This window comes from Ambystoma mexicanum, chromosome 4q, assembly GCF_040938575.1.
Source record: "Ambystoma mexicanum isolate Mex_15411 chromosome 4q, UKY_AmexF1_1, whole genome shotgun sequence".
NCBI classification, from domain to species: Eukaryota; Metazoa; Chordata; class Amphibia; order Caudata; family Ambystomatidae; genus Ambystoma; species Ambystoma mexicanum.
Window position 1 is genome coordinate 791,241,539 of NC_090928.1, and position 26,090 is coordinate 791,267,628.

The window sequence follows — 26,090 nt, forward strand, 5'->3', positions numbered from 1 at the left end:
GGTTTCAACAATGTTGTTTAATGCCCTTAAATCTTGGATTAAATGCCAAGATCCTCCTTTTGATTTCTTGATTGGATAAATCACTGTATTACAGGGTGACTCTGATGTCACTAGGATGCCCTGATCCATCATGGCAAAAATTGTCCTCGCGATCCCTTCATCCGCCTCCCTGGACATGGAATATTGTCGCTCTCTGGGTAACATTGCTCCTGGTTTTAATTTAATTTTCACTTCTCCCACCCCCTTCAGGAGGCCTACGTCATATGGTCCTGTAGTCCATACTGAGACAGACACTTGGGCCATGTCTTCATCAAAGTATTCCGGACGTACCAGTGCCAACATCATTCTCTGAGGCACTTCTCTTTTCATCATTTTTACCCAAAATATGAGACTCACTTCCACCCTTGTTTCTTCTGAGTCTGGTTGTTCTTCGAACAGATTGTTATCGGTGACGTCAGTCACTCAATACCCTTCTTCAATGGCGATAATCGCACACCATTGTCTGCCTTCATCATCGTAACCTTCAACTAATGCTATCCTACCTCGCACTGCTGCAGCATGTATCACCAAGGGAAATATTTGTCCCTCCTCTTCATGCATTGGTATTCTCGGCCTGAATAGAAATTCATCAGGGGTTTTCCTGACCTTGTCTGCAAGGCCTGGCAATCCCGCCATAAGTACACATATGCCATAAGCGAAAACCTCAGGTTCCAGCGGTATAGCTCTCATGGCTCTGTGTCCAGAATAGGCTCTGATCATATTGCACACGTTCGAATAATGCATTCCCGGAGTAGAGCATACTATGCCCTCCTCTGTAAACGAGATGGTCATATTCAATTTTGTCATTAAATCTCGACCCAAAATGTTTACTGAGATCTGACGCGAATACAAAAAAGGTACATTAATTTTGCATTCCCCTATGGAGACTGGGAGTGCGTCTGTAAAGGGAACTCGACTGTGAGCTCCTGTAAAATTCTGAGTATCTATAGACTCGCCAGACAAGGAAAACCTGCCTTCTCGTATGCACGAGCGTGTTGCCCCCGTGTCAACTAAGAAGGAATATTCTTTAACCCCTACGGCGACATTCACCCTAGGTTTCCTATTAGGTCCTGGTGTCACTGATAGGATAGAGCACATCAGGGTTCCCAGTGAGCTGTCCTAGTTCATGTATAAATTTGGTCTACTGTACACTTGTGGATTTTCTCCATTCCCGGGGTTGCCCCCCTAGCGGAGTTTGTGCCTGAGACATTTGCGGTGGTGCCCGTTGAAATTGCCCTTGTGGCAAATTCCCCATGCTCGGGGGTTAAACCCCCTGCTGCGCACCCTGCTGCATGCCTGGTGATTGCTGCTGCACTCTGTGATTCTGTGCACCGCCCTGTTGGGAGATTGCAGGCGGATTCATCGTGTCTGCTCCCATTCCTTGGCCATTTTGCCACGCGCCTTGGCTTCTGCACGAGCGCACCAAATGCCCTGTCAAACCACACAGCCAACACACTGGCGGTCGTCGCGCTATTTGTCCATTTGACATATCTGGACTGCCCATCTGCATGTTTTGAAAGCCTCCTTGATTACTATGGAAACCTCCCTTATTACTCTGCCATCCTCTTCCCCTAAATCCCCTTCCCCTTGGGTATTGTCCTACGATACCCTGGTTGTTCTGCTGTGGGTTAGCCACTTGTTGTACGTTCTGTTCGGCTGGGCTGGTCAACATGGCTCCTTCAAGAGCATACTTTGATAACTTCTTCTGCACCAGCTTCGCTTCTTCACCTTTTTGAGTTGCCTCCTTTTTCCGATTCTTTTCTGGCAACAATCTACAGTAATGTGCAATAGTCAACTGTATTTTGGCCCAAGGTTTAGCCTCAACTCCTACCAATTTCTTAAGCTGTTTTTGCACTGGCTGTGACAATCCCTGGCACAATATGTGATAAAATACAGGTATAGATTTCATCCAGGATTCATGCGTTTCAAGCACCCACGCATCTTGTAAATTCTGGAAATAAATCAACTGATCTTCTGACTCCTTCATTTTTAAGTCATTATATCTCCCATATCAGAGGTGTCTGGGTAAAGCAATTGTTGAATGGCGCTCCGTTGTGGGCAGTGTTAATTATGGTAACACCAGGGAACCCAGCCGTGCCCATACATCGTCTGCTCTCTCACCAAGTATGGCAATCAGGAGACCATTAATGTCCCCTATAGCTAATGTGACACCCCCTGTCATCTTTTCTAACTCGTATATCCACTTCCCAGCTCCCGATGTCAGCATTGGAAGCTTGTTTTTCAAGTTCTCTCGATCCATGTGTGGCCATGGAATATATTGCGGTCTTGCTCCCCCTTTTTCTAACAGCAGAAATTGGAATGTGCAGCCTTCTTTCTCCTTCCCATAGTTCTTCTGTCTATCACTGGGGTAACATTCCCACATCGCCGTCTGCCTGGCAATGTCCTCAACCTGTCTACATAGGCAGGTGCCGACACCCCCCTCTGACCATGGGGTGTTCCTTCATGCTGGTCAGGCTGTGTGGCAGACTCTGATGCCCTCGGTGCAGACTTGCTAGCATCTGACCATCGTACACCTTTGTCCCTTGGAAGCCACTTTTCGAGCCGTCTCCCTTTTTCATTAGTCTTGCCTTCCGTCTACTCTCCGGAGTCGACATTGATTGTTCCCAATTCACGCAACTCCTTGCGTCATCGTCGTTCTTACTGATTTCTAGCATATCCAGGTACAGTCTCCTGCTCCCACTACTTCGGGTGACGTCTTCATTGTCATACAGCTGAGTGCTTTCCAAGCGCTCGTCTTCCTCTTTGGGATATTGTTTCTAACCCCATTTCATCATATATTTTGTCGAACTTTTCCCCGATGCATCTTCCCCACTTGTGCCTGGTACTGAATCATACGCAGAGAAAAATTATTCAATGACCTCCCATTCTACAACAGGATTGGGTTTTTTAACTTCCCGCTCCAGATATTCGAGATCGCGTGCCCTCTGTCTACGTTCAATATCATCATCAAATTATTTGCGCTTCCTTGCTTCTTCTCTGACCTTATCTTCTTCCCTTCTCCTTTCATTTCTATGTTCATTTGCTCTTCGAACTTCCTCATCTTCTCGTCTCTTGTTTCTTTTTTCACGTACTCTTTGCTCTTCTTCCAACCTTTTCTGATTCTGTCTGTACTGGTCATAGGCTGCTTTCTATTTGCGATCGAGCTGCTTTTCTTGCTCTTCGCGATATAGCTGTTCTCGCTTCAGCCTATCCTTCCTTCTTATTCTCTCGTCCCTTATCTCCCATTCCTTCCCCTTTTCCCTTCTGTGTGCCTCATCAGACTTCTCTCTCGGTCTCACATCATCACTTCCTTTACCATCGAGTTTCAACAATATCTGTCCTCCCAGCCATTCGTATTTTGCGAATGCTATCTTATCTGTTCTGTCTTCACTTCCTTTCCACTTCTTTCCCTCTCTTTCTTTATCAACAGATGCACTAATCTGTGCCTGGTCCCTACTCTCATCATCGCGTCTCTCCTTGTCCCTCGGGACTGCGGATGTAAGATTATTTTCCTGATCCTTCCCTTTATTGTCGTCACTACTGTACGTAGGTGACTCATATGCGGGGTTGCTGTACCCTGTGGCTGCTTTAAGCTTCCTTAATGGGTAGAGTCCCTCAGGCTTACTTCCCTCGGTTTCTATTTCGGGCAGGGCAGGAGGCGCGGTAGGCGTCTCACCCCCCTCTGTGCATACGTTTAATATCCAGTAAGCAGGTGGCTCTTCATCCTTCGACTGTTTGAACATTTTCTAAAGTTCTAGAACAGCGAGGCGTTTCTCTAGTTTCTTGCCTGTATATGTGGCATGCAAATAAGTCGTCATGTGTTGTAAGACGGCTTTAGATAAGGACCTGTTCGGTAGCCACACCATAAACATCTTGTGGGCGGTACCCTTAACCCACTCGGTACTGTATTTCTTAAGCTTGGGTGCATGTTTAGGCAGTTGCTTACATAAGTGTGCTAGTGGAGTAATATCTTCCATGCTTAAGCCTGTCTCTAACAATACTTCCACGTAACTTCACCACTCCTTATAATATGAGCGAGCACCAATACTGCAAGCTCCAATCCAATCTTTTCCCACCAAATTTTATATCACCAATTTACTCAAGAACCTCAATTCATGTGCAATTCCCTCTCAACTATAGAATCACGTAAAATCCCTTGATCAATTTCAAACAACAAGGAGACAGATTTCCTTACGTGTGACACATCAATTTAACATGCAAACATTAAACAGACTAGACAGACACCAGCTGGACACAGATATCTCTGCCTTCTAATCAATACCCCGACATGGAGTTTAAACAAACTCCTTTTACAACATCTTTAATCGTCGTAGTAGCCTAGTCTTTCCCTATTATGTGGGACTATGCGTTCACGTTTCTTCTGACCGCTATAGTAAAGCGCAGGAACAAGGCGTATCCACTCTCTTCTCGGGTGTCTACCCTGGTATCCTCTCTCTTTATCTCAGGTGTTCACCCCAGTATCCTCTCTCTTCTTGGGTGTCCACCCCAGTATTCACTATTTTATTCAGTTATTCTAGAGTCATACAGTCTTCTCTACTTCTGACTATTTTGTTTTTCTCCACCTCCCTCCGTTACCTTTTCCCTTACTTGTTCTATTGCCTAAAGACATTTGCCAAAGCATCAATGTTTTCTTTTCTTTCACTCACCGCTCGCATCGTTCCTCTCTGGACCCTCGGGATCACCGCCTCCGTTACCGCCTTTTTTGGTCTTTCGTCTGATCCACTGCCCGTAGGAGTGGAAGGGTTTATGTTTGTAAAACGAGTGCCTTCAAACCCACTGCAGTTTTCTGGACACGTTTATACTATCATTGTCCACGGGAAGCTTCACAGTCTACTCAGCCAAAATGGCAAAGGACTTGTGATATTGCCGAAGACCTAGACTTACTTTGTGTTGACGGTCAATGGGTGTCTTATCAATAATCAATATTCAATAGTTGATGGTCATAACCATCCTCTGCTACCAAGTGTACAGGAGGGCGGAGCGACCTCAGATGGGCCCATGGGATCAGAGCTCACCCTCAAGTACCTTAAGACGAGATAGCTGCACCTTGAGGGGGATGGGGTGCAGGATTCTCTTACTCCAACACCAATCAATAAGGACAAGTCAATGGTTTGGCAAAGGGAAGTCAGTTTAATAACAAGTACAAAAAAAGGGAAACAAATGGAAATCAACAGTGATGTGATCGCCCGTCTCGCTTCAACTTCCCGTTCTTCATTCAAACAGCAATAGTTATAGTACATTCTCATCATCATTGACGTGTAACACTCCAAAGTTGTCATGCAATTCTATTGGTCAGAAAAGGTAACTTAAGTATAGGTACTATATCTGCATATGGTAACAGAGTGTGAGGATTGGGTAATTCTTATCAGGTGGGCATCTACGCCCATCCCACTACACCACTCGTGATCGATGTCACTAAAAGTACAACGTCTCATTGGTTCTACTAGCTATAGGACCCTAGATTATTTGGTCCGTTGTGATTGGGTGGGTTACACCTCTAGGCATAAATCTCCACTTTAATTAGCAGCATGCAGAATGGACACCCAGTGCGGTGTGCCCCAAGATGCACCCTACCTCCCTTCCATCAATCAGCGCTTTAGGGCTATGTGTCAATTAGTTGGCAGAGGTTGGCATTGAAACTGTAGCTTCTTATCAGGAGAAGTTATGGTATCATCTGGGTTTGGATGACATCAGACGTGAGTACCTCTTGGTGCTTGGCTGGTCACGTGTCAGTTCACTGTGAATCTGCTTCATTCTCTATTTGTGTATTTGATTCTTCCTTTAGCCTTGCCACCTGGCTCGGCCTCCTTATCTTGACCTTCACTGGCTGGCTGCTATGCTCTTAAGTTTCATTTCTTCGGAGTTGCCGCTCTCCTCCCTTCCTGGAGTTGACCTCGATGCCCCAGGCATAAGCTGCTTCTTACTGAGTTTCGATTCTGCTCTTTTCGTCTGGCTTGAGCTAGTATATGAATCCTGGCCTGTTTGTCCTCCACCATCCAGGGCTTAATTCTGCTTTTATAAAATGGAGTCGTACTTGTATAGTTTGCTTCTTGAGGTAAATATATATATATATATATATATATATATATATAGTTGACGCTTGCCGCTCTATCCTTCTGCTAAGCATTGCAAGCAGTACCGTTTCCTTAGCTTCTTGGGTTCCAAGCGTATTTTCAGGCATTTAGCTAGTTGCATATTTCCATCCTGCTGTATGGTTACATTTCTTTATAATTCAATATCATCTCTTCTTCTATGCCCATTACATCCTTATACATCCTTATTCATTTAATTTCATCGTTATGTGTCATTTTTGGATTGTCATTTTGTTCATCTGATCGTCTGTTCGGGCCATTGTGTCATCACCATTTGCCTTCAATTAGGGCCCTTTGGGTATCTTCAGGGACAGTTTGTAAGTAATCTTCATTTCGCATCAACTGTTGGTACGGTTATCTCAATGGGTACCGTGCAGCCCATGGTTGTATGGTTATTTGCGCCTCATTAGGTATTGCTCTCCTAATGGGTAATGGACAGAGCCCCATTGTGGCTCTCTGTTGGTTTATTTGTTCCTTATACGTCACATATCTTAGCAAGTATGCTCCTGGTATCTCAAAATGGGGGGCTGGAGTGCAGGCTGTATCTGGGACCTCCTCTACGCTGTTATTCTATGTTTATGCTCCACTGGGATGGAATGGCAATGCTCTTTTCATTTTTTGGTTAAACTTACCTTCACAGCAGGACTGCAGAGTTGGGCAGGGCTGAGGTTGCACAGGGGATGTACACTCCTCCATGGCCACACCTCCTTCTCTACTATGTAATGACTTCATCTTTGAATGAGATGCAAAACCGGCATTCTTTTATAGCTTAAAGAATTATCTAACTACTTACTAAGACTTCCGTTCTAGAGTGCTCTTTTGCCCCAACCTTAGTACGTATTTTAAATGAATACATAGTGACTACATTGGCATTTTCCCCTAGAAAAGCCTTGGTAGTACCTAATACAGAATATAAGAAAACAAATAAAATACACTTTGTATTTTTCATCCCCCAGTAAAACATTACATTTTATCTTGTCTTATTGGAATGAGGGGTTGGGTCAACAGCATGAGCATAGTTAACAAGTACTTCACCTGGGGGAGCTCTACAGTGGTGTTGTTTCATTGAAACTCCAGAGAATTAATTATGTGAACCATGTTTACCCCTCATTGTGCTTAAAAACAACTGTACATTTTTCTTGAGAGTGACACTGGGCCATATCCTTGCTTTTGGCACCAACATCTCCCCCAGATACCGCCGGGACTAGACCCACTTACATTATTATGGTCAGTGCGCTTTCCTTCCTCTAGGTGAAAACTGTTTATTGATTTAGAAGGTGTGAACACCTCCCACCATCTTGATGGTGAGATTGTGGGGGCAGGTGCGTGAATGAGGAGCAGAGAAAGTCGGAAATTCCAATTGTTTGTATTTTGGAGCAACGTGTCTTGGATTTATAATTGCATATATAATTTGAACCTCCAGAATATAACGTATGGGACTGTAAGGTGTAAGTTGTATTTTGATTCGTAGTCATTTCTAATGGCACCAATTGGTGCCATATGGACACTTGTTCTGTCAGAATGCAGGTGGAGCGAATGTTTAATGACCACCGGGAAAATTGATTAGTGTAAATAAATGAAACGTCTGCAGAAAAAAACCTGTCACATTTGCACCTACGTGCAAAAAGGGTTCCTCTGTGCAGTTATCATCATTTGCACTGTGATGTGCCAAAAAGAAAACATACAAACGGGCAAAATTACATTTACACCTTGTTTGAATGCCAAACATTGCAAATGCAACTTGCCAACAATGTATGCCAGGCATCACATAGAACAGATTCCACAGGAATCTGAATGTTTTAAGTAGGTGGTAAAAACACACAGATTCCACAGAAATTGAATTTCCAGCCAGCAAAAACACTGAAAATACCATGGAGTTGTTTCTGGGACATAAAACAATGCAAAAACGTTGACCTCATGTGTATGCCCCCCGATACTGCTCCAGGGACTTAGAAAGTAGGGTCCATAATGTTGAATTTATTATCTCTTATTAATTTGGAAAAGCTACTATTGAGAAAAATGTAAGGCGATTGAATACATTATCGTTGATGTACTGCCTGCATCAAAAACAGAGAAGCACATAGTATGAAATGCACAGTACAGTCATGGGATCCAGGCTCAAATGTTTGTTGCAGTTCCATTCTTATCAATGACCCCTAGAAAGATGTCTTTCAAGTGGTTAGTTTTGCTTCAGCAAATGTCCTTGGCAAGTACCTTTGAACAAAACCTATGGACGCCTTGCAGCACCTATGCCTTGTGCAAGGCACAAAGCTTTTTAAAGACTTTCTGAGAGCTTTGCACTTTTGCTTTCCTGTAAGTCACACTTAGTTCTCAGCAGGGAACTAGCCCTTCACCATTGCCCATTGGGGACAGTTATGACCGCTAAGGCAATGATTACCATGGGGTAACTATACCCAGGCAGTGTGCCTAAGGTCGGGTTGATAGCAGTAAAAGATTATGTCATGGCAGTACCACATTTAGCTAATTTACCACACAGGGAACATTTCTTGCCCCGTGAAAAAAAGAGAGAGAGAGAGAGAGAGAGAGAGAGAGAGAGAGAGAGAGAAAGAGAGAGAGAGAGAGAGAGAGTTTGTGTGTTTGTGTGTGTGTGTGTGTGTGTTTACAGGGAAAAGCCATGAAGATACAGGGGTGCCAGCATGTGCATGGCGGTATGATATCTGTGATTTCCCTAGAATGCACATCCCCTGAGTTTGTCCCTGTAAATGGAAGTGAAACTTTGTCTTTGCTGGCCAGCACTTATTGGCTAGCTGCTCAAGATGTGAATGGTAAATGAGTGTCTGGTTGGAGGTTGGGATTAATCCCAAACCTTTAGGGGGATATGATGACACTCTGTTGCAGTGTTTTGCCAAATGCTGAAATTCGACCTTGTGGCACACACAAGTAAAGGCTCACACTACGACTGCGACAGCAGCCCTTCAACATCATCTCCTGAACCACTGAAAACTTGACAAACAAAACACCTCACTATTGTTCTGATAGGACCAGTTGGATCACTACCTCTGCAAGGGGTTTGCATCCTCCACTGAACAGCTAGGAATAACTCTGTCTCCTGTGCAGCTGGCTAAAATAATGTTTTCAAACTTTGAAGCAGCCTAATTGATTAGAATGATTATTATTAACATTAGGGTAATTATTGAGCACAGACCTAATGTTAGGAAGCAACAGAGCACTAACATAGGGGGAAGGCACTTACAGGGAAGGGTGAGGTTCGTCAATTTGCAGCAAGTTATTTGCAACCAACTGGAGAAGACAGTGGGCAGCACATGACTGAGTCTCAGGTAAGGTGGAGAGTTCAGGGTGTGTGGACCTAAGTGTTAAAGAAAGTGTTAAAACGTTGTACCAAGGTCTTGCTATATAAGAAGCCATGTGGTTTAAAGGTCATACAGTATTGTGTATCTTTCAGAGAGGCAGGAGCTTTTTGTGGAGGCAGGCTTAGGACATTTGGTAAAGTGAGAACACAGTTCAAGTAGTTAAGTGGGATGAAGGTTTGGGAGAGTTGGTGATGGTGTGAGGGTTTAAAGAGACAGATTTAAAAGTGGATGTTTTGATTGTGAGATTTGACACATTCATGTATTTACCAGTTAACTACACAAGTGGCATCAGTGAAGAGGGAGGGAATTCTTGGGAGCAATGTCAGCTTCTGGTCCATGAGATAAATGCCCAGGACTTTCGATTTTCTGAGACTAATTGAGGTCTGGCAAAAATAACAGTGACACTTGGAACGATAAAGTGACAAACTTTCATTGAGGCAAGACATGCGGAGTCTCGAACGCATCTCAGACATTCCCCACAGTGACACTCAGGTGCAGGGGGAGCAGCTAATCCCTCAGCACAGTTTGTGCTATTGTGTTGGTATGCTGACATGGCACTTAGGGTGGGAAAATGTTACAAACATTCATGGGGCAGGGATAACTATAATTGTGCATCTCTTGAATTGAATGAACTGTGCAGATGTCCTTGAGTGACACTCAGGTGCAGACATTCAGGGAGTGGCAACACCACATAACATCTCTTGAACTGAAGGAATTGTGCAGGTGTCCTTGTGACGCTTGGGTGCAGGGAGGAGTAGAGAATCCCACAGTGCACCTTGTGCTTTTGTTAACACACACATGTGACACATGTGGTGGGAGGAAGTTACATACACCCACAAAGGCAGGATATGCCTATCAGTGTCTGTCTCTTTAGGTGAGTGAATAGAGCACTGGTGGATAATATATTTGGAGAACCAAAACAACATAGAGGCAGGGGAGATGTGCTGCTCATGGTCTATTTGCACCAGCTGCAAAACGTGCTGTGTGCACTGGTGATGGCAGAATATCACAAGGCAAATTGAAGGCAACATCAAAACAACACTCCACCCTCTTATGTAAGTCATTCTGAATAGCAAGCAATACCAATACAAGCACAGATATCACACTACAATGATTGTGCTCCTAGACCTCCGGAAGAGGTTCAATTCCATCCACCATTGCAGGGGCCAAAGAGGAGATTTATTGTAACAACATGAGACAGAGTAGCACACAGGGCAATTGAACTTTGGGTTGAAATTGAAAGTTTCAAGACTCTGTCTCATCAACTCCTATCAGCTGAGTAGTCTAACAGAAAGTTAAGATGTTTGAGATGGCGGGGATGATGTTGATGATCAAGCTAAAGATTACAATCCACCAGAGTCTGTTCAGGAACATTCATTGCTGATGGAAAGCTGTGACATTAGTGTTGAGGAGCAGAAGGAAAATTCAACTTAAAATATCTCCCTTCCTTACCCTCTGACTTACCCTTATGCTTTTTTTTATATTAAATTATAATTATAATTATAAAATAATTAACTACCCTGCTATATTTTCAATGGAAAATGCACACTGTAACACAAGCAAGCCCTCCCCTCCCCTGTATGCTCTTCTCTCAGCTCTCACTTTGGCTTTCCCTCTTTCTTGCTCACTCCCTTCAGCAGTACCCACATAGGAAAGAGGACAGACAAGTACATTTCACTTGCTCAACACTTCAAGCAGATTCAAGACTTTTGGAGCCGGTAGACGACTATGGGCTTGAAGCTTGTCAAATCGGCTCAAGATGATAACTCTACTGATAATTTCAGGAAGGTGGTGACTTTCATTGGTTGATCCAATTCAAGACTCTTCTAACCTATAGGAGCCTATGGGGATCAACGAATATCGAATCTAACTAAGCCATGACACTAGAAAAATACCCACAGTGTAAATGCTTAAGCCGACCCAAAATCCTCTGAAACTATTTAAAGAGCTATTGATTTGAAGCATTTGAAGTCGGCTTGAGATTCAAGCCATGGCTCGATCTGCATAGAAAAAACCTTTGGTACATTTGCGAGAAACTTCAAATCAATGTTAAGTAATTGAAACATCTTATATGATGGTTTACAAAAAAGCTTATCCAGCACTAGTCACCTGTCTGTGTCTCAGAAACACTGTATCCTTCGAGATGCCTTTTTATCCCTGCTGCTGGACCATCAAGCAGGATTCTGTTATCATGTCTCTAGTATGGGGATCTCCAATAGCATGCCTTGCAGTCGAATGTCCAGACCAGTGTCCCTGTCTCTATGTATACAGCTTCTGTGGGATACCTTGATCCATCCAAGTTCTGGGTTCCATTCCTTTGGGGCTGGGGTATTTTGCTGATGTCCTTACCCTTCCAGCAGTGACTGGCAATCAATCTGATTTGGTGAAGAGCATGTCAGTGAAATCTGTATCTGTCTTGATCTAATGTTTACATGCACCATTGGATTCTTCGTATTTGTGTTGTGATTCATAGATGTGGGCCTGAGACATCCCAAGGCATACTATTACGTTACTGTACATCAATAGTGCACATAGACATGGCACAAAAACTAAAGTCATTTCCCCATAGTTTAAGGGGGACAGCTGACTGTCTGCATCAGTAGTTTGTCAAATACTGGAATTGGGTCTTGAAGCACCAGGACTCATGGTTCACATGTGGAGGGCGACTGAAGCTCTTCACCTACATTCCCTGAACCTCAGAAGACCTAACATCAAAACTCTCACTCACTTGTTATTATAGGAATTCAGTGTGGGAATTCTTCCCTTTATTCTGTCTGGACCAGGACCATAAACACCTCTGTAAGGTTTTTCCAGGCTCATCTAATTGGCGGAAACCCACCTGTTTTGCCTGTCCCAGGAGCAGGAAGGTGTATCCTTCAGAGTCCTAGATTGGCTGTCTCTGTTTCTGGACACTTAGGTTGATACCTGGCCCATCAATTCAGAACCTTGTATCTTTTGGCTGGTATGAGGATCTCTGATGATTTGACTTTCAGCCCATTGGCCAGACCTGTGAACTGTAATCCTGGCTAGGGTCACCATTATGTTTGCTTCATCCTGTACTTGCTGAACTGCCTTTTTCATTTGTACTGATACTGTGTGGTCTCTAGCCTCATCCAAGTTTTGGGCTCCTTCCCTCCAGAGCGGGCCTCTTTTGTTGCTGACCTTGACCATATGGCAGTTAACTACAACCTTACCTACTGCAAACTGTGGACAGCACTCTGCAGGCTTATACACAACGAGAATCCAACTGTGGCTTTTCTTCAACTTTGGGTTTTCTGGGCTGCAACTAGAATATTATTTCCATTCCTTCTCCTGTCGGGTGTTCTACTTCTGCACCTTATAACTGATGGACAACCTCGAAATCTTCACCTCTTAAAGCCCACTTCATCATGTTAAGACTACAAGTTACTTTGACATGTCTTCTATTTCTGGATATCTTCTTTGTGATGCATAAACTCACCATTCATCTGGTGTTCTGTGCTTTCATTGAAGACCCCTGAATCAGGGTGGAGCAGTGCAAAGTGTATTTGTGGAGTCTAAAGGGACTTTGTACAGCAAAAGGACACTTTGCACTGTTCCATGAATCAGGGTGTTTGTTGGCAGTGCAAAGTCACTTTTCACCAGTGAAAAGTCACTTTGCACCGTGAAGAAAATTCAGTGAATCAGGCCCTAGATCTTGTAATATGATAAAGACTAGCACTGTAACTTGGACTGTTATGAGGACTGTGGGCCTCATTACACGGTAGGCGGAGGACCAAGGTGCTATGAGCACCTTGGTCCATGCCGGTAAAATACTATACTATTCCAAGGTTGGCGGGGCGGTAATTCCCCCTTCCCCCATTGCCCTTCCCCATTCCCATTTTTGCCCCATAGGACTCTATGGGAATGGGGAAGGCGCTAATTACGGTGCCGCAAATTGCGGTACCGTAATTAGCACCCTGGTCCCTTTGCGGGTTGGTTTTTAACGCCTGCTAAACAGCAGGCATTAAAGTACCTACCCGCAAAGGGACCTCGTAGTAAGGCGGTAAGGGTTAACGGTCACCGGTACCATTACCGGTGACCGTTAACCCTTACCGCCTTCCGTGTAATTAAGACTGTGATGAGGACTATGACTGTGATCAAGCTTGAGAACAAAAACAGGACTGTGATGAGGACTTATACTAAGACTCTGATGTGGTCTAGGATTATAATGAGGACTCAGGCTAGGAGTCTACCTGGGACTGTGAGTAGGACTATGATGAGGACTAGGAATAGGACTATGACAAGAAGCAGGTCTAGGAATGTGTTGATGAGTCGGACTGTGATGCAGAATGGGACAGTGATTATGACATAGACTAGGGCTGCAATGAGGGCAAACATTAGGATGTAACGAGTACTAGGATAAATTACTACTATGAGGACTAGAATTGGAACTAGGACTCGGACTGTGATGAGGATTATGAGTATGACAAGATAAACAGTAAATATGTCTGACGACAATTCTGAAGTTTTTCCAAGTGCTTTAAGGCATCACCATGCAGGGAGGGAAGACAGGGGGAAAACCAGATGATCTTCAGGTATGGTACGTTCGGACGGTTAAAGGGTGGTGGAGGTAGGGGGATTTGTGCAAGTGGGCGAGCAGGGGGTACAAATGCACCCAGTCGGTAGTGACTAGGGTAAGTGCAGAGAGATGCCACTCTCTAGGTCATTTACCAAGTGCAGTGATGATGAGGCGAAGTTCAAGGCCTGAAGGCAAGTGCCAGGGGACTGGCGGGGGTGCTAGGGGCCTGTAAGACTCTGAGATACACCAGGCAGCCAGTCAGAAAGCTGTACGGAAAACGAGGGAGGGAGGAAATAGAGCAGAGAGATAGGTTAGCAGGGTACAGGCAGAGAGAAGGAAGAGGAGAAGAGGAATGTCTTAAGGAGTTTCCGTAACTTAAGGAGATCAGGTTCAAGATGGAGGACGGCAGGGAGGCTATCCCAGAGGGATGTACCTGCAGAGGATAAAGATCTCCCTCCAAATCTCTGCTTAGAGAACCGGCTCACTCGCATAAGGTTGGAGGCAGAGGAGCAGAGGGCTCGGGAAGGACAGTATTTAGGTAGGCATTGTTGAAGGTAGGTAGGTCCAAGGCCCCAGAAAGCCTTGTGGACAATGCAGAGGGTCTTGAACTTGATCCTTTCAGCCACGGGGAGCCAGTGGAGGGATTTCAGTGCCGGAGAGATGTGGTCCCTGGGCTTGAGGCCAAGGATAAGTCTTGCTGTTTTGTTCTGGATGAGTTGCAGATGGCGCAGGGCAGAGGCAGGGCAGTTAAAAAAGAGGCTGTTACAGTAGTCCAGCTTTGAGAGAACCAGGGCAGTTTTCCCGTAGATCTTCTTTAACCAGTGGATATCTGGTAGTAATTGCCCTTATCTCTGCATTCAAATGTGAGTGCTCTCTGTTGAATATACATTTCTTTAAATTGGGCTGGTACTTGCTTCAGGGTGATTTGCCAACCGCCCCCAAACAAGACATGCACAATTTGGATGTTCTCTAAATTGTGTAACAGGAAACACTAATATAACTGTCCCTGATAAAACAATCACACTCACACTCCCTGGTACAAGAATCAAACTGGTTTGCAATAACAATTATTTGATAAGAATATGTCAGGCCATTAGATATTGGGAGGGGAAATCATCTAAGTCACACATTAATTTATACTTAATACAAAACAACTAAATAGTCAAAACTCCATTATATTACCAAACATGTTGTATTTTGATTAGTTTAATCACTAATCTGCACAATATTGAAGAGAGGACGATATGGTCAGAAAAGGGCATCTTTAAGCAGATAAATAATCACAATGTGTTCATGAAATAAATGTTTCAACCTCCAATATATTGTCCGGGTTCCTTTATTCTCAACAAACACCCACCAGTTATCAATAGGTGAGTCTGAGTTCAGTTAATGCCATTTTCAAAATATTATTATGCATATTTCGGTCATTTAATGCTATTCATACACATTAATGACGTCAATAGTTTCCTATTCCACAGCTCAATGATGTTTCTATGTGTATTCTTGTGATACGTCTATTTCTCGAGAACTATTTAAACATGTGCACTTTGTTCACTTTTGGTTAAAATAGTCCAATTACATATTCATTTATGTATATATGTAAGTGTAAATGAAGGGGTAGGGAAGTGGGGGTAGGGAAGTGAGGGTAGGGAGGTGGGATGGTGTGGGGCTAGGGGTGTGGGATGCAGGAAGATTGGGGGGACCACATATTTCAATTCTGTTTAAAAGCTGGTGGAAATCGTGTTGACCAAAAGTGCAGAAACAAATTGCACACATTTATCAAGGTGCCTATGAATAGATTTAGAACTGTTCTAAATGTTGAGAGAATTATCAAACATTGAAACTGTAATTTTCTCAAAATCCATTGCTAATTGCTTTGGGTGTCAAGGAGCCTAACTCAATCTATGTTTCCAATTACTCAGGTACCCTGAAGAGTATCGACCCCCATGTCATATGATTCAGGAAAAGAGGGTATATTTACTTATATTGACCATGGCACTCACAAGGACTCAGCTCTTTAATTTTCATTTACAGTCTAGGGGACTCTGTGCTCTTCGATTGTGTAGGAAATAGTCCCCCAATAATGCCTACACCAGAGCTTTACATTTTATTTTAATTCACATTGGCACCTACACCCTGTGTTGTAGTGACATTCACAGTGATCTACCATTTAGATATGGTCCCCCAAAATACAATTTTCTATTAGAAAAGGGGTGCAGTATCTTTTTCAATTCTCTATAACAAATAAGTACAATTCCCCAGAGCATCTATGCTCAGGTTAGTTCTCTCTCTCTCTCTCAAATGTATGCAGGCAAGCAGGTGCCACTAGCTAGTACCAAGCACATTGGGTACCTGTTCTGAGATAGGACTTCCTACTTCATTTCAGTCTGGACACTCTGTCCTGCACTTGGATGCTTTCTACAATCAGTCCCCCTGGATAAGGCTTTGAATTCAATGCAATCCACTCTCTCACACAGCAAGGCTGTCTGCATTAAATTCACTTGGCTCCTTGTTTTTAGTTGGCTCTCTGTGTTGGGCCTTATATAGACTTCTATTGCAGTTCTTATTGGAGGATCAATCAGATTGACAGCTTATTCTAGTGATGTAATTCTTAGAAAACACCTTCTTTCTCTCATGGGACAAGGGTCCTTTGCGTGCTTTAGGGTTTGGCAAAAGGCTAATGCCAAGGTTTCACTAGACATCTTGTCTTGATGTCATTTGAGTGTATACTGCAATTAGAATCAATTTTCTAGTTGCCTCCAAGGTTTATGAATTATCAGATGAAGTGTGTCTCTTTCTAGGGAATTATGATTACTCTGGACATGTTATCCTTTTATGATAGCAACTCTGGTTGAATTTTAATGATTGTTATATATTTAGATTTATTACATCATATCCGTTGAGTCAATTTATTTAATTTATCTCTAAAACTTGTGAATCAAGATATATTGGTGAATCTCAATATTCATATTTAAAGCAGTCATTGCGAGTCCCACGTGAAGCACTATATTTCTGTATTTCTGTTTTCCTGAAGTGACGTGTCAGATATTCACTTTTTGATTGAATATGGGGTTCTGATAATTACTCATTTGAAGCTCTGCTCCTTCCCTATTCATCTCACTAAATAAAAGCTAGGATGACAAATACAACCTATAGTCTTCTCTGCAGCTGGCCAACTCATAGACTCCATCATCTGTGAAAACAGAATACCTGACCCCTTAGGGCCACCAGGTAGGAAGAGACCCTCTCATCAAAGGCCCTTGCTATAAAATAAATTGATACAATGTATTGCCAACCTAGCAATCCTCATCACTGGTAATTGCAGAGATACAAACTATTATGGTGCTAGGATTTCAAACATGCTGATTAAGATGCACTGAAGGACACATTTCTAAAGGCTAAAGAATCCTTGTGCCTGCTGCACCAAGGAACCTCCAGTAAAAGTAATCACTGTAACAAAAAAACAATGCACCCTGGGACACCGAAACCTCTCTCTGTTGATTGGCTCCCTGTCCCACGCCCCACAGACACAACCCCAATGCTCTGGCCCTCTAGCTCCCTTCTCATGCCTTGGTGCCAAGTGTGGTCTGAAAAACCTAGACCATACCATGGCTGGAGTATAATTAACAGTATTTTATTTCTATTTCTCTGCCAATTCTCTGTGTGCACCCAGGTGCCTAGTTCGTTGGCCTCTAAAATATGTTTTAGAATCACTTCCCTGTGGCTGCGTTCTCCTGGGAATCTTCAGCTATGCAACATTTCAGCAGATTGTTTCTGCAGAATGTTCAAGAAATACATTCTGCTCGCCACACAAAGGCATACAGCCCTTTTCTTGTGAGCAGTTGTGAGGAATGCATTCTTAATGTGGCTTTTTACTTCTTTCAAGGAAAGCCAAATCTGAGCGTTTTTGCATTTGTGTTGAAAATCCGTCTTTTTCCATCTTTCTAGGAAAGTCAAATCTGAGTGTTTTTGTATTTGTTTTTGTGATTGAAAATGTGTCTTTTTCCCTCTTTCCCGCTATCAAGGATCTCTTCCCCCTATCCAGAACACTTGCTTCTAGGTGTCTTGCTTCTTCTGTTGCTGCTGTAACCTCGGTTTTTCCTGTTCTTGGACACTTGATTCTAGGTTGCTGTTCTGCTTTGTGTTGCACTTTGGACTCATGCACTGCAGTTTCTCGCTCTCTTCATCTCCCCCTCCTTCTTTCCACGCCCTTCCTCCATGGTAGTTTCAATCTCACCTATCTTCCCTGTTACTCTATCACCTATCCTATCCTTCTTTTGAAGTCTGGAAGGAAAATGTTCGAGAAGGATCTCCTGGTCTCCAATCCAGGCCTGCCCATCGATGACACCCATGTCAAAGCTTCTTCCAGGCAGACTGTCACTGACATCCTCTTTATCGTTCCCTTCGGATTCCCCATATGGTCTCAGTGCTCTCCCCATTCTCTTCCTCTCCCATCAATGGTGGCACCCGTTGGGAAGTACTCTTGGCCTTTCCTCTAAGGCGATAAATAATGTCTACTTAAATGGCACTGTCATTTTCCAGGGCTCTCAGCCCAACCTCTGTCTTCTTGATAGTGGTCTTTCGTCTCTCATCAACTTTCTTCCTTCTCCTGCCACTCCTCCTTCTGCCTCTCCTCTGGCCCCTCGGCCACCTCCTATGGGTGTACCACATTCCTGTACCCCTCCTCAGAAGACCATCAAATGTGGCAACAAGCACCATGTAGCTACCCTCAACTCTCGCTCTGCTGTCAAACACTCCTCTGACATCTGCTACCTCCTTGCGGAACACAACATCCTCACTCTCACTGAGACGTGGTTCATGGCCAGCTCTGTCATAAGTTTTGACACTCTCCTCCCTGAAGGCTACAAGATCCTCTCCAAGACCAGGCCTAACCGGTCTAAATCATCAGATGGGGTGATGCTCTGTGTCTCTCTCTTTTTTCTTCAAACATAACTGAGAATTAATTCTGAATATGTTTTTTGATGTTATTATATATTTTTTTAAAAGCATTGTGTGATATAGTGTTATATATTAATTAAAATATGTTTTTTCGTGGTTTCTGGCTTTTGGCTGATACATATGGCGTATCAATAGCCTCGTGAAACAACGTGGGGTGTTGCCCATCCGCACCCTGTGTGTTGGGAAACTGGGTAGCTAGTGGTGGGATTGTTTGCTTTTGCTATATATGTACTTCATAATCCACCACAGCCCCCGTAACAAAAAAAGAGGACAAACTTTTGCTCACACCTTTTTGAATCACACAGAAGCTAGCCATGTTCCAACTTGTCCACCAAAATGAATCTGTTGATTGTCTCCATGACCACCAGTCTGGCTTCAGAGCTGCCAGAGGCACGGAAACTGCATTCCTGAACACCTGTGAAGAATTTCTCTCTAATCTTGATTACAATTCTCCTTCCATTCTCATCCTCATTGACCTTTCCTCTGCCTATGATACGGTCAATCAAGCCACCCTTATAAATTGGCTCTATGATACCCTTGGTATCATGGACCTAGCTATGGACGGGTTGACCTCTTTCCTCTCTGACTGAACTTCCCAGGTTCAACTGGGCCGTTTTCTCTCCTCCATCTCACTCTCCACCTGCGTTGTACCTCAGGGCTCTATCCTCTCACCTTGGCTTTTCAACATCTACATGGGCCCTCTAGCCCATTTGATCTCCAACTTCTCTGCTAACTGTGTTATGCGGATGACATGCAGCTCTCCTTCAAGCTTCCCTCCTCTGCTGCCTCCTCTTCCTCTCTCATTCCTGACTGCCTGTCTGCTATTCAGGCATGGTGCAATGATAACAATCTCTGCCTTACTGCCAATAAGACAGAGACCTTTCTCATTGGGATCCCTGCTTCCTCCTTCCCTCCCACACTCTGGCTGCCCTCCATGGCCCCCTCCCCTCACCCTCCTGTGAGGCAAAAAACCTTGTTGTCCTCTCTCTCCTTCTCTCCTCACAACACAGACGTTGCCAAGAAGGCCCACTTTCAGCTGCACCTCCTCACAGGTATTCTCCTTTTCCTCACCTTCCACCAGAAACTGAATGTCTCCAGAGCTCTGGTCCTCTCCAGGCGGTACTTTTACAAAAGCCTTTTCCTCAATCTGCCTAACTCTTTCCTTCGCCCACTTCAACTAATTCAGAATAACACTATGGGCCTCATTACGACCCAGGCGGTAAGTTACCGCCTGGGTCGTACCTTTACCACCATGGCGTAAACTACGTTTACGCCATGGTGGTTGGCGGACTTACCGCCCCATTCCGAGGTTGGCGGGGCGGTAAGTCCCCAATCCCCATTTACCCTTCCCCATTCCCATTTTTGCCCCATAGGGCATAATGGGAGTGGGGAAGGCGTTAATTACGCCACCGTAAATTACGGTGGCGTAATTAACAACAAGGTCCCTTAGCGCCATGGATTTTAACACCTGCTAAAAGCAGGTGTTAAATCCTCCATGGCGCTAAGGGACCTCGGAATCAGGCGGTAAGGGTCGGCGCTGTTTACGCCGCCGTAAACCCCTTACCGCCTGGGTCCTAATGAGGCCCTATGAGACTTATCCTTGCCCTCAAGCCCATGGACTCATCTCTCCAGCCCTAAAATCTCTCCACTGGCTCTCAGTTGCTGCAAGCATCAAGTTCAAGACCCTCTGCGTCATCCACAAGGCTTTCTGGGGCCTGGGACAGCACTACATCCAACTATGTTTCCCTAAATACCTTCCTGCTAGAGCCGTTCTGTCTTCTAGCTCCACCTCTTTGCAGATAAGATGCTTTTCCAAGCAGAGAGTGAAGGGTAGATCTATCTCCTATACAGGTGTCTCCCTCTGGAATGGCCTCCCTGCCCTCTCAGACTAGAGCTGGATCTCCTTAAATGCCAGAAGTTCTCAATACTTTCCTTTTCTCTTACTCCTTCCCCCACCCCCTACCCAGCTAATGACCCCACCTGCCACTTGATTGGCTGCCTGGTTCCTTCAGATTCTTACAGGAGACCAGGCCCTCGTCGTCCAGTCTACCCCTGCACTTGGTCTACCCTGCCCCCCCCCCTCAGCCTTCACTTGCCCTTCTGGCACCCTCTGGGCCTGCACTCACTGAGCCATTCCAGCCCCTTACCTTGCACTTAGCTCGTGGACCTGCACTCCCTGCTTCCCCCTGGCCCTCTCCAGCTGTCCCTCCATGGCACTTGCTTTGTCAAGGGCCATTCCGTCCTGACCAGCACCTCCCCCTCTTTTTACTGCACTTGCATGATCCAAATGTCACTAGGCCTAGTAGGATCATTTTTGCTTCTGTTATCCCTGCCCCCCCTCTTGCCTTGTTGCGCAGTGAAACACACTGGTTATATGCGCATTGTAAATACCACCCAAACAAAAATAATAAAAAAATGTGGGCCTACAAAAATGGCTTCTCTACTGTTCACATATTGCTCAAAGTAAGCCCTCACAGCATAAGCCCCCTACGACATCTTGTACCCCATTCCTGTGCTCGCTCTATACAACTACCACATACTGCCCCAAAGCACCGACCGCTCCTTGAGTTCCAACCTGGGACTTCTCCTACTGTGCCTGCTTTGGCGTCATTTCATGGAGGCATGCCACATTCAATGACATCCACACCCCCAATGTCACCCACCACGTCATCCTTGACAGCCCTACAATACTTAAGCAATTGGTACGTGCGTACCACCTTGGCCGCATTAAATCTGGACCTTTTCACTGCATGCACAACTCGTAAGCCATTACTATTCTAATGCAGGAACACAAACATTATTTATGAAAAAAAACCTGCTTCAATGTGGAATGCAAAAGTTCAAACATAAAACACATTTTACTTGAAGTGACTAAACTGAACATTAACTGGAGAAAAAGCACAGTGTGATTGCTTAGTTCTGTTAAAACTGGATGTAGCGAATGTCTAATTTGTTTAATGATTTAATGATTTGCCCTTTTTGTATTTAACTTGTAAATACTTTAGTTCCCATTCCCGTTGATGTGAATTTTGAGCCGTCAATGTTTCTAACTATGGCCCTATTTCCATGTTTTGATTTTCATAACACAAGCATATCTTGAGCCTTTTTAACCAGCATTTTCAGAAAATTGCACTTCAAATAATCCAAATATAGGTTGTACAAAAGTGCCACTTTTATTTTACCAATATACTGTTAATTTTCTGTAAAGTGGCAAAACTGTGCAATTCATGGGGAAATAAATGTAGAATCTGGTCTAACCCAATGTCTATTGCTCCTTGTCGTGTACCTTCCTAGGATTAAAAGGGAAATCAGCTTTCTATAGTTAGTATAGTCAAGATGTTTCAACATAGATTGGTATTTCACCCGCATACAGAATTATTGTTACAGCATGTGGTACAGATGTTGGCTTAGCTGCATACACCAAACAACACCATCTTTCAGATAAAATTATTAAAATCTGATATCTTTACTTACCAGGATCTTCAACAGAATTTTGAAAATTCACAGCTAGAGTGGATGGATTTGTTTAACCTCATTTCCATTACTTAAGCGTAAAGTCTGCACATGTCCTTTGTTTCTGTGTGTTTGATTTGTATCTGATCTATTCTCTATAAACATAATTGTGAGGCATTATATATAAAAACGAGTATGTTAATGAGGGAAAGATCTGAAAATCACTCCTTCATTAAGATATTGCACTAAACAGTGTCTGCTTTCATAATACTACCAATAATCCCTGCTGCTTGTTCATTTCATTGATGCCTGTAAATTGTAGTTAACCAATTATTTTCTTTTATTTCTTTAGGTACTTGGCTATTGTTCACCCACTGAAGCCGCGGATGAATTATCAAACTGCCAGCTTCCTGATTGCATTAGTTTGGATTGTGTCTATACTTGTTGCCATACCGTCTGCATATTTTGCCACAGAAACAGTTTTGTTCATTGCCAAAAACCAAGAGAAGATATTCTGTGGACAGATATGGCCAGTCGACCAGCAGATCTATTACAAGTCATATTTCCTCTTCATTTTTGGAATTGAGTTTGTTGGACCCGTGTTCATGATGACTCTGTGCTATGCCAGAATTTCCAGAGAACTCTGGTTCAAGGCCGTGCCTGGTTTCCAGACGGAACAAATCAAGAAAAGACTTCGCTGCCGGAGGAAGACGGTCATGGTTCTCATGTGCATCCTGACTGCGTATGTCCTCTGCTGGGCACCCTTTTACGGGTTCACCATTGTCCGCGACTTCTTCCCCACAATATTTGTCAAAGAAAAGCACTACCTCACCGCATTCTACATAGTGGAGTGCATAGCCATGAGCAATAGTATGATCAATACCATGTGCTTTGTCACTGTTAAAAATAACACCATAAAGTATTTTAAGAAGATCATGCTATTGCGGTGGAGGTCGACTTACAGCGGGAGCAGAACGAGTGCAGACTTAGATATCAAAACAAGTGCAGTGCCCATCACAGAAGAGTTGGACTGCATACGAATTAAATAGATGAAATGGTGCAGTATTTAGAGTAAGAGCAGACTACAAGAAAGTTGGGTACTTGTATCTGTGCCAGACTTTGATAGGAAAGCCTTCTTATCCAGAGGGTCTGGTGTTAGTGATTAAGTGGAGGATAAACAGGGTTCGAGAAAACAAATGGGACTAGTGCCCACATTTCCTTTACACAATTGCTGCTCATGGGATATTAGAAGAGAGGGGGTCTACTTCATTTTGCCATACGCGATCCACCTCAGTGTGTTCCATGGGAAACCATCATAAGGACACAAGCATTAACAGATAACCACAGAAGCAGCCACAATAATCAATATGGCAGATTTTCACTTTCAAGAAAAATATAAATAAACACATATTTCAGGGCAGACAGGTATCTCTATTTCCCAGCTATGTTGTGAAAGCACCTGTAGCTTAAAGCACTCTAATATACCTAGACTGCACAGCACATGAAACGCCTAGCTAGCGCCAAATATGTCAATGGGCCTCATTACACGGATGACGGTAATGGTTAACGGTCACCGTTAATGGTAACGGTGACCGTTAACCATTACCGCCTTACTACGAGGTCCCTTAGGGTGTTGGTGCTTTAACGCCTGCTTTTTGCAGGCGTTAAAAACCAACCCGCTAAGGGACATTGGTGCTAATTACGGCACCGCAAAATTGCGGTGCCGTAATTAGCGCCTTCCCCATTCCCACAGAGCCCTATGGGGCAGAAATGGGAATGGGGAAGGGCAATGGTGGAAGGGGGATTTACCGCCCCTCCAACCTTGGAATGGGGTGGTAAATCCCCTTTCCACCAAGGCGGTGCTGGTATTTTACCGGCATGAGCCATGGCGCTAATAGCGCCATGGCTCACCGCCTACCGTGTAATGAGGCCCAATGTGCCTAGGACGTTTGATATTTCAGAGAATTACAGAAAACATATACTTGAGAGTTCATCACGTTAATCTAATGAAGTCCAGAATGGTCTATGGCTGAAAGGGAGCCTAACTCTGTCCCTCTCGTAATTTCCTATCACAGAATAATATTGTGGGTTTGTTATGAGTCTTTGTAATTGTGTTATACATTTGTTAACTTCAACATAACGTTCATGTTGGATTACAAACCTCCCAATAGCGGAATACATAGAAGTTGTTAACTATTGCTAAGGTGACTTCATTGTAAAGAGGGCCCCTATAAACAGGAGCCTATACCTACGATTTTAAGAGATACCGCTTTCTGAATGTTGCCCGACAGTGAAAAGTGGTACTGTAGCAGCACTTTACAGCTATCTGTACAGTCGTTGGTTGTGCTGTGTCGTGCTTCCTAAGTACAGTATTTTCATGGTGTAATAAAGAGAGGTAGAACAGCACTAAGTGCTACACGTTCTGTGAGGAAAAGCTTGTGTTTTATTGATGATGCTTATACCTTGGTATCGCCAGTGCGGTTGTGTGTAAAGGCGAAGTCTAAGTGCACTGGTTTGCTTAATAGTGATGGCAGATAATAAAAATAATGCATGCTAAATCTATGGTTTTCCAAATCATTTTTTATGAGATTGACCCAGACATGTTTGACACATCCTGGGATAGAACATTGCATTTGGTTCTCTTCAATTATGTTCACATAAGTAACATGAGCTGCTAAAACTTTCTATTAACTCTGTTTTAATAAGTGTAATATTGTATACCTCAAAGTGCCATCGATGATTAAAACTCTATTACTTTCGACTTGCTTTACAAAGTCACCTTTGGAAAGGATACCGCCAGTATGACACAAAAGTGTCCGCTCCCTGACCAGCCCGCCACTGCTCAGTGTAAACCTTGTAGTGATGCAGCAAATGAGAAGAAAGACAACTGCAATGCCTGATTAGATACAGCACTCATAGTAATTATACTGTTGTCCTGCAATCAGTTTTTGCACCGAAATAATTAATCTGCTGGATTATCTGCTTGCTGCGCCGTTTACTAAATATGACACATGTTGCAGCGTGAGGTCTTGTACCAGGGATTCCCTTAGGTTGACTAGTAATGTGATTGGTACAAAGGATATGGTGATATATTAATTAAGGTTTGCACTAGTAATGACAATTGAGGAAATACCTATGGCTCCATTATCCTTTCGTGCCAGTGACTCGTCACAGTTCTTCAGCTATCTGGATGATCCCCACCACCCAAGAGATATGTGCATTATTTCTTCCCAAGCAAACCAAGACTCGACTTTAACTTCTCTCCTAATGGTTGAGAAAATTAAACTAACCCACCAGTTAACTTCATGATTCTCCTGTTTCTCATTAGGAAGGCATCTATGTTATGTCACTGAAACAGAAGGTACTGTTCACGTAATGTATTTTGGTAGTATTCTTCTTTTCTTTCCGAATGTGCCGGTTCCTGAAATTTGTAACCTCCTGAATGGTAATAGGGTTTACATGTAAAGGCTGCTGTGATCCAACCCTTGAAAGATCATGGCCTATGTGCAGACCAACAAGTTCCAACTGCCTATGACACCTCACACACTTTCTTAATCCCTTAAAGTACACAGACCAAAACATAAACCTTGTTTAGAAAACTAACAGTATTTGTAGGCAAGTCAGACCTTATCAAACACATTTATTATAGGACGC

General features: G+C 43.7%; 1 protein-coding gene across 1 annotated transcript in view; it reads left to right on the forward strand.

The window, feature by feature from the left end:
* PROKR1 (prokineticin receptor 1) overlaps positions 1-24,987 on the forward strand; it is a 249,311-nt gene extending 224,324 nt beyond the window's left edge. The window contains exon 3 of the mRNA XM_069608351.1: positions 22,789-24,987. Coding sequence (XP_069464452.1) covers positions 22,789-23,485 — 697 coding nt within the window. The 3' untranslated portion in view covers positions 23,486-24,987. The remainder of the gene's footprint in view (positions 1-22,788) is intronic.
* Positions 24,988-26,090: the final 1,103 nt, after the last annotated feature.